At 48.6% G+C, this 11144-nt stretch overlaps 2 protein-coding genes across 11 annotated transcripts in view; one reads left to right on the top strand and one right to left on the bottom strand.

Moving 5' to 3' along the window:
* The window catches only part of MAP3K13 (mitogen-activated protein kinase kinase kinase 13), a 55771-nt gene extending 46635 nt beyond the window's left edge, over window positions 1–9136 (top strand). For 7 of the 8 annotated variants that reach the window (XM_015871163.3, XM_085512624.1, XM_085512623.1 and 4 more), the window contains 5 exons: window positions 922–1654; window positions 2598–2668; window positions 4492–4789; window positions 5460–5557; window positions 5647–9136. In XM_015871163.3, the coding sequence (XP_015726649.2) occupies window positions 922–1654; window positions 2598–2668; window positions 4492–4789; window positions 5460–5557; window positions 5647–5683 (1237 nt within the window). In that variant the 3' untranslated portion in view covers window positions 5684–9136. Of the gene's footprint in view, window positions 1–921; window positions 1655–2597; window positions 2669–4491; window positions 4790–5459; window positions 5580–5646 lie in introns of those variants that run through there. The other variant, XM_015871170.3, reaches the window with a different exon arrangement.
* Window positions 9137–9389: 253 nt separating this feature from the next.
* On the bottom strand, window positions 9390–11127 carry TMEM41A (transmembrane protein 41A). Of its 3 annotated transcripts, none has more exons than XM_015871173.3 (5): window positions 11010–11127; window positions 10779–10932; window positions 10544–10705; window positions 10113–10251; window positions 9390–9811 (listed from the first exon to the last, which is right to left on the bottom strand). In XM_015871173.3, exons 1-5 carry the CDS (start codon window positions 11105–11107, stop codon window positions 9591–9593), a joined length of 774 nt encoding a protein of 257 aa, XP_015726659.2. In that variant the 5' UTR covers window positions 11108–11127; the 3' UTR covers window positions 9390–9590. The 3 variants fall into 3 exon arrangements, with proteins under 3 accessions (XP_015726659.2, XP_085368794.1, XP_015726660.1); XM_085512668.1 differs by having other exon boundaries at window positions 10740–10932; XM_015871174.3 differs by lacking the exon at window positions 10113–10251.
* Between the last annotated feature and the right edge of the window lie 17 nt (window positions 11128–11144).

The following is an 11144-nucleotide window of genomic DNA, read 5'->3' on the forward strand; positions in this document are numbered from 1 at the left end:
ACTGCAGATCCCCACTGAGATGAGCAAACTGCTTCCTTCCTTTGAGTTTGACCACACAGAACAGACCAAAGGAGTGTTCACTCTTGGGCCTGGTCTGATGGTCAGAACCACAGCTGTTTAATTACCTTCAGGTCAAAGGGATGAATCCTGCCTTCACCTCTACCTACGCAGCTCTAAGGAGCTGTTTGGTCCATATGACCTTTTCCACAGGCTATGATGTTTTCATAGGAGGTATATCTCATTTGTGTCTTGAGTTCTGGAGTCCAATTAAAGAATATTTAGATAATCTCTGACTTGAATGACTGTAAGCAGGATGAGGGATTGTGGAAATGAGCCTGCCCTTGAGGAGGTTGGATTCATTGTTGAGAAATGAAAGAGGGATTTGGGAATTCAGGCTGTCCTTTCAGCTATTTCCTCTCTGCATGACTTTCAGCAAATGAGATTCTTTGGAAAGTTGTTTGTTTTCCTTTTCTGGGGTTTCTAAGAGTTAGAGAGTCCTGATTAATGGTGAATAATGACTTCCAAATTAATATTAAAATGTGCCTCTAACATGGGCTGGCCGATACTGTCAGCATATTAGGGGTTCTATTGTGCTCAGCATTGCATATGCACATAGTGAAAGATGTGCCCTACACTGAGGCTTGAAAAAGAGCAGTTTGGGGAGCAGGTCATTGAAGTGAATGGAAGAAGAAGAGTAGTATGTAGTTGATATTGGGAAGAACAGCAAGATGGGCTGAATGGAAAAGGCATTGAATGGGGGGAATCAAAGGAGCCTAAACACAGAAGTCTCAGACTGCTGGAAGGAGGGAGGCATGTAGACTACAGAAAGCAGAGTATGCTTATGGCTGCTACGTCTTCAAGCTGATGATGTTGTTTCTTAGTTTGTGGTCTGACGTTAAGCTTTTGCTGACTGTCTCTCAGACCAGATCTGCTGAAGTCGGAGGGCATACCCAGTGCAGAAGCAGCATCCAATGGCTCACCAGTCTCAGGAAGTCCCAAAATGTCAACGCTGAGTGGCAAAAGTCGCTACCGCAGTAAGCCACGTCACCGCCGGGGGAACAGCAAAGGCAGCTACAACGATTTTGCAGGGATCTTGAAAAACCAGCCTGTGCAAGATGATGCACCCCCACCTCCACCTCATAATCATTCTCATCACCCCGGTCTACCACAGCAGCATGGCCATGGCCATCACTCACGGCTTCATGCCCACGGACAGGATATTGCCAACTGTGCAAACAACTTACGGTACTTTGGCCCTGCAGCAGCACTGCGGAGCCCGCTCAGTAACCATGCACAAAGGCGGATGTCTGGTTCCAGCCCCGACCTCATCTCCACTGCCATGGAAGCAGATTGCCGGAGGAATCTAGAGAGCCAAGAGAGCAAAGATGATCACTGGGAGTGTTGCAAAACAGATCAGTACAACTCCTGTCTCCAGTGCCAGGAAGAGGACAGTGGTCAGGTACAGATGTCATCTGTTGAAACAGGAGTGAGCCGTTCTCAGTCACCAATGGCTGTTTCCCTATATGAAAACGCGCAGTACATTGAGAAGGTGGAGGATGAGGACTTCAGCAACTGCACGTCAGCATCTGCTCTAGGCACACCACAGCACATGGCGTCCTCAGTACTACCTTGTAAAGCAAGACCCATTCAGAAGGTAAGGACGGCACGGTGATTTAGAAAAAAAAACAGAAATACAGCCTTGGCCACGGTCTTGGGAGATGGCCCTTTGCAGCAGCTGTGGGACACCATCCTCCTTGACTGAAAGCTGTGGCTCTAGGTTAGAAGATTTGCTTGGAATATATAAGCACACTGACCTGGGACTGCCAGAGTCAGAAAGGTATTATGGCACAGTTGTACAGAAACAGTTCTTTATTCCTTCTCTTCTATTTGAGTGATAAGAGAGGTAGGAACTGGTCTGAGTTCAAAAGGAAGGGAAACTGAGTCCAGGAGGAAGAGTGAAGGAAAAGAGGATACCAGAACTAAGAGTATGGTTTGGAGCCCAGAATGAAAAGAGGATGAGCTTGTGTTACAAGATTGATAGAGTCTGAACTGGGACTTGTGAAGGAGAGGAGGCTGTGAAGAACCAAGAATGCAGGGAGTGTATTTAGATGGGAAAATGAAAACAAAAGTCTATGTGCTCTCTGAAGCAGAAAACGGAACAAAACTCAAGTTTTCCAGTTAGTGAGACCCACCAGCAAAGGGATGTCATCACCAGTGCTGCTCTGGGTAGGCCCATGTGGAAGAGATTGGAGTGGTAAAGCTAAAGAGTGACAGATCAGCTCAATAATTTATGTTGGTTTCTATGCATTACTTGGTTTGCTTAGTTTGGGGGAGTGGGTGAGATCCAAGATGTTATGTTCTCACTGCCTGAGGTATTTCCAGTTTATTTCTATGTCCATCTCTCCAAATTCAGAAATGGTAGCGTTAGGACTGCCTGAAATAGTGCCCAAGTAAGACCAAGTCCAAGTCGGTTCTATTTTTGTCCAGTCGGTTGCAGCCTGCTAACACAGTGACTTTGTCCCAGAGGCCCAAGGAGCAGCCCTGAAGTTGTGTGCTTGTTCTTTGTGCTATCATCCTTGTCCTTTGTTTTCTGCCAGAATGGCGATGACTCCTCAGAAGAAGAAGAGGGCGAAGTAGACAGTGAAGTGGAGTTTCCTCGTAGACAAAGGTAAAAGGTGAATTCACTCTAATCTCTCTTTGATAGGGTGAATTTCAGCAGATCTGTGATAGCAACTGCACACCAGCTGTGCTGGCAAGAGAACAGAATCACATTCAGTGCGTCCCATCTGCCCTCAGTGATCCTTCATATTGACTCACTGCTTTCAGCCTTTTCTGTTATCTCCAGCATGGCTCTCCTGTTCCCGGGCTGTTCAGAGCACAACTTGGTCACGCCTGTTTAGCAAGAGTTAGCACGATTCAGCCTGTCAAAATAATCTGTTTCACCACAATCAGACTGACTGGTTGTTAGGACCCTCTGTGGGCTCCTTCAAAAGCTGCATTAACTGTTTCTGCAGCGGGGCTGGCTCCAGAACCTTCATGTTTGCATTCAAGTAGGATATAAGAGCTAAGTGAGAACACAGCTGGTCAGGTCTGTTGGTATTGCCTGTAAAAGAAGAGACTTGAAGGGTATTTCTTTCTTAAGCATTTGTAATAGTAGATCTTAAAGGCCTGTGCTCTTTGAAATTGTAAATTGTTGCAGTAACTTTATGAAAACCACTGCTTGAAGTGCAGAAGTGATCCAGAGGGCAGGTAAGCTAAGGGCTGTTAGGAGCAGAGCAGAGAAGATAAAAGCCATTGCATTCATTCATAGCACACCTGCAGCTTGAATCCTAAATGCCACCTTCATTACCCTGGCTAAAAGACTGTGATTGAGTTTGAGAAGGTTCAGAGAAGTGTGACAAGAATAGTTAGAACTGGTTTCCATAGAAGAAATTAAATCCACGAGAAGTCTTTGTCTAGCAGGAGGAGAGGCTGTAATGGAGGTACATGGGATTGAAAGTGAAGTGGAGAAAGTAAACAAGGCAAGATTCCTCACATTCAAGTTAGGGACACCTAGTGAAGCGAAGAATGGGTTGAAAATGAATATAGAGTGCTTTTTCCACCCAAAACATTTCAGGTGTGCAGTTCATTGTCAAGGAGTGCTGTGGAAATCAAAACAATAAACAAGTTGTAAGTGTTCAATTTACAGAGGGTCTGTCCATCAGTGTCTGTCCATCCATGGCTGTTAATAAGCACAGTCATCCAGGCTTGATCTTCAGCTCAACAGCCTGAGCTTAGACTGGGAAGATACGCCAGGAGAAAGCTGGCTCTGTCTGCATACCCTGCTCTTGTACTTCTTCCTCATTATTTCTTCTTGCTGAGAGTTGGAGATAGAATGCTGGGCTAGATGAGTTTTCTCTTCTTGTGCGTGAGGTTGTTGCTTCTTCTGTGATTTACTGTCCTGGGGAAAAAATTGCCTTTCCTGAATTCAATGTGGTGACCTATTGTGAGTCTCCTGGTATGTTCTCTCAACTGGTGCTTTGTACCGTTGCTGTTAAGCGCTGACATGAGGTGATTTCCACATTCAAGCAATGTGCATATACTTAAATCCTAGGCTGGCTGTTGGGGCTGCCACCAGGTGGTGCAGATATTACAAATTCATTTAGCTTGAGCCCTATAACATAGCCTTTCTTTGGGGAAAAGGGCTGTCATGGATGAATATGCTGCAGAGTAGATCAGCTAGTATGGATGTGTAAGAGATGAGACCAAAGAACAGATGAATTTATGATTCTATGAATTTAAAGATGCAAATCTTTAACTAACTCGTTCGAAAGGTGGTAGAATTCCATAGCTCCAAAATAGGAAAGGCAGCTCAATGCTGCAGAGCTCTTGCTGCCAGCCTTGCAGATCAGTTATGACTCAGCTGATGTGTACATATGATGGAAAGAGGCTGCTTTTCTTCTGCAATAAGAAACACTGTGATAGAAGCTGAACTACTCCTTTGGTTTGCAGACCTCACCGCTGCATTAGTAGCTGCCAGTCCTACTCGACCTTCAGTTCGGAGAACTTCTCTGTGTCAGATGGAGAGGAGGGGAACACCAGCGATCACTCCAACAGCCCGGATGAGCTGGCTGCCAAGCTGGAAGATGAGCTGGCTGAGAAGCTGGAGGACATGTTGTCCCAGACTCCAGAGATCCCCATTGAAATCTCCACCCAGTCCGACGGGCTTTCAGACAAAGAGTGTGCTGTGCGGAGAGTCAAGACTCAGATGTCTCTGGGGAAACTCTGTGCAGATGAACACAGCTGTGAGGTGAGTTGTGAGTTTCCCAATCCTCTCTTCAATTCATTGGGTAATTAGAAGAAAAGAAGAGGAATCCAAGGACTGGGGTGACTGCCTAGAAAGTGCTGTAGATGTACTGCACCGAGGAGGTGATTTGAATAGCTGGTCTTTCTTGCACTTGTTCAGATAAATAGATGAGGTGAAAGCAGCACAGAAGAAGCTGAACATAATCTACCAGCTGGGATGAGTGCAGTATTTTGGAAGGTCATTGGATTTGCATTTGCTTTAAGTGGGATAAAAAAAAATAGCAATAAAACAGATAATGAAGTGGAAGGGATATAAGCTGTCTGCCTCAGACTTAGCCATTGGCAGACCAGTGATGAAGCTAGAACAGTTTTCTTTCTTGTGCTGTCTTTGTAGCATTCAGGAGAGGGAGGGCAGAACACTCTGTGCCGTTTTCTCATCCCCCTGTCTTTGTGTGATGATGATGCTCTGAGCAGATATTTTTCTGTGTCTCCTCCCCGAGGGGTAGAGAAGTGACCTTTGGTAGTGTGCTTACGTGCTGTTGACATCTCCCATGTGTTGCCGTCTCGTCCTTCTCTGCTGGCGGTGACCTTTACCCGTCTCCTGTTACAGACTGGGATGGTGTGGTTGATGTGGGATTGTTGCTTAAATATTTCCCTTTCCTTTTGCTTTGCAGAACCCAGCACAGTTTGGAGAATCAGACTGTGACTCTTCCGAAGGGGAGTGTTCTGATGCCACAGTCAGGACCAATAAACCCTGCAGCTCTGCTACTTGGTAATACAGATCCTCCCCCAAAGCTTTCCGATACTGGCATTTTGATTTCCCTGAGATTCCACTTCATTCCCCTTCATCACACTTTACAGGAAGAGAAGATGTTTCTCCTTCCCACCCCAGGAGTGATTTGCAATAACCCGAATCTCTGGAAAAAAAAAATGTCCAAATGAAATTAATTCTCTTGGAGCATTTCAATCAAGAATGGCAGGGATGTATTTTATTGAATAATCTAGTTACTGTAACATGGATATTTATTTTTTTGACATTTTAACACTTTTTACTGTAAAGAGTGGATTGTATTTATAGACACACAGACTTGTTGCAAAAAAAAAAATAATAATAATAATTCAGAAAGCAAGCACATTACAGAGAAACATCGTGGGAGTCCTGCCTGGACAGCTTTATGGACAGAGCGGGGGATTCTCTTGCTGCTTTCACAGGGGACCAGGCCTCACGGCCCTGAAGATTGGAGAACAGATGAAGAAAAATGAAACCACTCCGTCTTATCACATGAGGAAGTGTGGGGGTATTAAAAAAAAAAAAAAAAAAAGGACCTTGCTGTCAAGGTAACCTGTGAACAAAGCGAATTCAGTATAACCAGCTGGGTCATTTTTTAATCAGAAGGTGGACGTGTTCCTGGAGAAAACTGGTACCGAGGTGCTAACATCCAGGGTCTTCTGAGTCAATGCATCCCCAGGAATGTAATAATGGGTTTTATTTGAAGGGTTTCTAGTTTCTTTTTTTCTGTTTTGTTTTTTAATCAACGTGTACGGTTGTGAGATCCTGCAAATGTGTTCTAACCTCGTCCTCTCAAGAATTGGTGTAAGAGCACTTCTTAACATCGTCCTTGCTTCGCTCTGGCAGTGTTGACCTCCAGTTGAGCAGGGAATCCTCCTTCAGATGCGGTGTGCCATTTCCCAGTTTACTTCCTCCTCTTACCTCCTGTCTGTTTCAGTCAGCTAAAGAAATCAATCAAATCAGTGTTGGAAAAGCAAGAACTTGGAGAGAACGTTCTGCAGAGCCCGAGCACTCTTCTGGGGAAGAAACTTGGAGATGCCTGTACTGGACTTGGAGAAGCAGCCTCTCACCTACAGCAGCATCAGTAACCAGCAGAGAGCTGTGTGTTGGGGGGGGAAAGACTGGGAATCACTGGCCTAGATCTGAGCATCAGCCCTGCTCTGTCTCCTTACTGTATGTTCTTGGAAGCATTCACAGCCGCCTGCCCTTCATGTCAGGCTTGGTGCAAAACAGGTTGTGCAGGGAGCCTTGAGGTACACTGAGGCCCCTGTTTCTTCTTTGAGCTGCAACTCTACAGGTGAAAGTGAGGATAATACCAGTATGTGGACAGGCCGAGGCATTGGCAGATGAGAAAAGTTTGTTCTCTGATAGAACTCATAGTGCCTTCCCTTCAAACACTACTCTTCTAAATTGATATTTAAAGAGAACAAAATAGAGCACGCCCTCCCCTCCCTTCCCTTTAGCTGATCTTCCCCTCTAAGAGCTTTCACTCTGCCCTTCGTAGCGTGCTGGCTGACACAGCCCGTGCTGCCCTGCAGCCTGGCATCACCAGCCTGAGATGAACGGCAGGAATGGACCATGGACAGGTACTTCTGTTGCTTTGTTTGTTTACATTTTATGTTAAAATATTGCTTTGAATTTATCTGTGCTAATTTATAGCCTTGTGGCAAAATGAAGGAAAATGTCTTATACAGAGAGCAGTATTGTATGAGTTAAATTATCCCATATTGTTAAATTCTGTAGCTGGACTACACACAGATCTTAAGTTATGATGTTATTTTGTTATTTATTATCATTTCTGTAGATCAGAAGGTTGGCTTCACTGCTAGCACAATTGTAATCTGTTTGTGTGACGTTACCTTCTCCCTGATCGCTTGGGGGTGGGTGGGAGCAGAGCTGGTCTCAGTGGCTGTCAGTAGCTGCTGCCTCCCATGGGTGCTGTCACCCTATGGCAGGGAACCTGGCATGGCTGGTCAGGTTGGGTTGGCTGCAGCCAGCCTGTGAGCCCTGGGATATTCCTTGTGGGGATGCTGCAGTTGTTTGTGTTGCTGATAGAGTTGGCAGCCTGCGAGCTGGTGGGGAACAGTGACCAGGGAGTGAGTGTCTGGTGGTGTTGGTCACAAAGGGAGTAACTTTACAGATCACCTGGCAAATAGCGTTCAGAAGGGCAGGCAGAGAGGTGGGCAGTTACTGCTGGCACCCGGTGGGTCACTGCTGCAGGACTGTCAGGCTGTGGAGAGGAGATCAGCTCACCCTGCCTGCAGCAGCAACGCTCAGCTTTGCACTGAGAGCATGGAGGGGAGCGAAGCTCTTGTCTGGTTTGTTTCTTGTTTACTCTCTCTTCCATCACTTGTTCCACCCAAAGGCCTCTCCCATGGCTGGAGGCATGAGGTGGTGGCGAGGCTTTGCTGTTGTGGTGAGGTTTTGGTGCAGATGAGATGGTACAGATAGTTACCCAGCAAGTTGGAGTCCAGGGCATGAGAACAGAGTGGTGCAGAATTGTGCACGTAGCATATGCACACAGAGAAAAAATCAAACTACTCCATAAAGAGAGGTTGAGAACTACCCATCACATCTACTGTCGTATCCCCAGGCAGTCCTGCAGCAATAGGCCCACGGCAGAGCTGCCTCCAGCTCAGGCCTATCTCAATCTCTGTGCAGGAACTTCAGTCTGTGCTAAACTCTATCCCTACCAAAAAGATCCTGCGGGGCTTTTGGTAGCCGTGGCCTCTGCTCAGAGCTTCACAGTGTGCTCAAACTCCTCTGGGCCTGCAGAGATGCGGATGCTTTGGTGTGTGGGATGTGGGGACCTTCCTGCCCAGCTGTCCTGGGGGAGCAGCATTTGCTCCCTGTCTCGCCCTGGGACACGCTGGCTCGTTTTGCAGCTGGAGGAGCAGAGCTGAACCCTTCTGACTGGCTGCTGCAAACACTGCAGCCACACTTGGGCCTGGTTTCTTTGCATGCCCAGCTCATCACACCGTTACATCCAGCTTCTCCGCTCCTTGTAGCTGCTGCCTACTATGCAGTGTCCCTCCGGGACTGCCACTAGGGCTGCCCCTTCCTCGTGTGAACACACAGCCCTGTACCCATGGAGGTGTAATCCCAGCCCTCTGCCTGCACACGCTCCGCATGCTGGGCAGTGCAGGGGCTGAGCGTTGCTCTGCGTGGCCCAGATCTGCTCGTGGACGTCATCTCCATCGCTGCGGTTCTGTGCACTTCCTTGCAGTAAACACCGTGTTTGCAGGACAGAAGTAAACCGTGTTCCCTTTCCAGCATCCTGCCTTCCCTGAGCCAGTTCTCGTGGCTGCTGACAGCTCCTGAACACTAGCCTAGATCTTCTCCCAGTGCTGAATGTTGCCTTCCCCACTGTCGTGTTAAGTAACCATTTCATCCTGGCCCTGTCCAGTAGTGTTCATCTCTCTCCTCCCTGCTCTGCAGATTCCTGATACAAACTTGATTTCTTTTTTTTTTTTTTTTTTGTATTGAACAGTGTACAGTGATGGAAACAAGAATGACTATCAAAGCAAACAATGCATGGAATAAAAAGCCAGTGTACTTCAACGCTTATCAGGCTGGTCTGGTATCTGGGAATGGTTTGCGTTATGCTTTGGGACAAAGTCTTTCAGTAATTAACGAGAAGTTGCCTATCTCCTAACCAGAGCTCTGAGTACCAGATGTGATGGCACACAGGCAGACTTTAAGCACCCACTTGTTCTCTGCCAGGTGCTGATGCCTTTGCAATAGGCAGGCAACACCTGCCAGCACAGCAGAGATGCTGGTTGACTTAAAGGACGCAGGCGATTTACCTCCAGTGTTCACCAAGTTTCCTTCTATTATATTTTTCCAGTGCAGATCCATGCATGATAAAACATGAATTAAAAAGGAGAACGTTACACCTCCTCTTAGATGAGGAGAAGAGTAAAAGCTGCAATTATCCATGGTCCACAAGGACACAGAGCATGCAGAACATAACCCATAGGAACAGAGACCCACAGCACCTGGGCCATCTGAGCCATCACATGTTCTTTTTGCCATTGAGTAATGGAGCGTGCTCATCTTCATCCAGCTTTAAGTGCTTCTTGCTGTATTTCTTGATCAGAGTCCCTGGTATCAATGCTGCCATGGCCATCAGAAGCAGTTTGAGCAGCGTGTCCCAAGAGAAAATGGCATCCAGAGAGTTGATTTGTGACAGAATGGCTCCTGTCTGTACACAGATGAAGTTATAGGGGGTAAGACCTGGAAGAATCAGAGCAAAAAGCCTGTTAACATCCCCTCTGCCTCCATGCAAGAATGCCAAACTAGCCCTAATGCATCCTTGCCCAGGGGCAGATACGTGTCTGTGTTTGTGACAGAAAGAGAAGGGTGTAACACAAGACTTTGCTGCACCCACATTTACAAGAGGAGCAGCATGAATGTGAGCATCTAATTGGGGCAGTCCCAGCTGAGCCCTGCTGCTCTGCCTTCCCTAGCCCAGGGCTGGGTGCTGAGGAGGCAGTGCCACCACATCATCCCCTCTGCCAGCACCCCTAGGCCTCACCGATGAGAACGGAGAAGAAGAACTGAGCCATGGGGATGTTGAGGATGGGAGCCGAGAGATTCAGAAACCAATTTGGTGTCATGGGGAACAGCCTCAGGAACAGCAGGAAGAAAAACAGGCAGCTCCTGTTCTCCTCGACCTGGCAAGAGAAACGCTCCTTGTTATTGCTTAGACAGTAGGATGAGTGGAATAGCCCCAGAATGGCTCGGTGGGGGCTCACCCTGTCCCATCCCCTGTTGTGGGCTGGCTGCTCCCCAATAGCTCAGGCTGCCCATAGCTCACCCAGCCCAGCCCTGAGCATCCCGTCCGACAGCCCCCAGCACAGCCGGTCCAGAACTGCTTTAGGAGCCGTATGTGCGCTCCTAGAGCCCAGCGATGGGACACAACGAGACCCGAGCATCAACCAGCCGGTGCAGAACGGCGGCCGTTACCTTCCTTTGCAGCAAAGCCACTTTATCAGGGAAGTACCGCACCACCAAGCGCTTCCCAAAGGCTCTGGACAGCAGGTAGCAGCAGGTGGCTCCCAGCGACGTCAGCGCCGAGCAGAGCAGCAGCCCGACCCACGGCCCGAACAGCGCTCCGGCCAGGACGTTCTGCGGGCGAAACACCGTGCTGACAACCGGGCACGGAGCACGGCCCCGCACCGCGGCCCCACGGCCCCGTTACCAGCAGGCTGGAGCCGGGGATGGCGAAGCTCTGCTTGTAGAGGTAGGCGGCACAGAACAGCGCTACAGCCGCCCCGCGGTGCCGCCGCTCGTAGTCCCGCAGCGCCTCGCTCAGCTCCCGCAGCTCCTCCAGGTCCGACGGGAAGCGCAGCGGCCTAAGGACACCAACAGCGGGACGCGAGTCGCAGCTCCGGCCGCACCGCCCCGCTCCCACCCGCCTGCCCGCACCCACCTGCGGGTCTGCCCCGCTCCCAGCCACGCCGACAGCAGCCACAGCGATAACGTGGATCCCGCGAACACCAGCAGCAGCGCTGCCGGCCGCCGCCACATCGCGACACCGGCCCCGACCCGGAGCTGCGCGCACGCT

Source organism: Coturnix japonica, chromosome 12, assembly GCF_054131305.1.
Source record: "Coturnix japonica strain WE chromosome 12, WE-NBRP24, whole genome shotgun sequence".
NCBI classification, from domain to species: domain Eukaryota; kingdom Metazoa; phylum Chordata; class Aves; order Galliformes; family Phasianidae; genus Coturnix; species Coturnix japonica.

Bases quoted from the DNA above. Each gene is read 5' to 3' on its own strand.
- TMEM41A (XM_085512668.1), bottom strand. From the start codon at position 11,107: ATGTGGCGGCGGCCGGCAGCGCTGCTGCTGGTGTTCGCGGGATCCACG. The intron at 10,706-10,739 runs GTGCCCGGTTGT...TTTCGCCCGCAG, and splicing joins GCGGTGCGGGGCCGTGCTCC to AACGTCCTGGCCGGAGCGCT. The intron at 9,812-10,112 runs GTGAGGCCTAGG...TGATTCTTCCAG, and splicing joins CTTCTTCTCCGTTCTCATCG to GTCTTACCCCCTATAACTTC.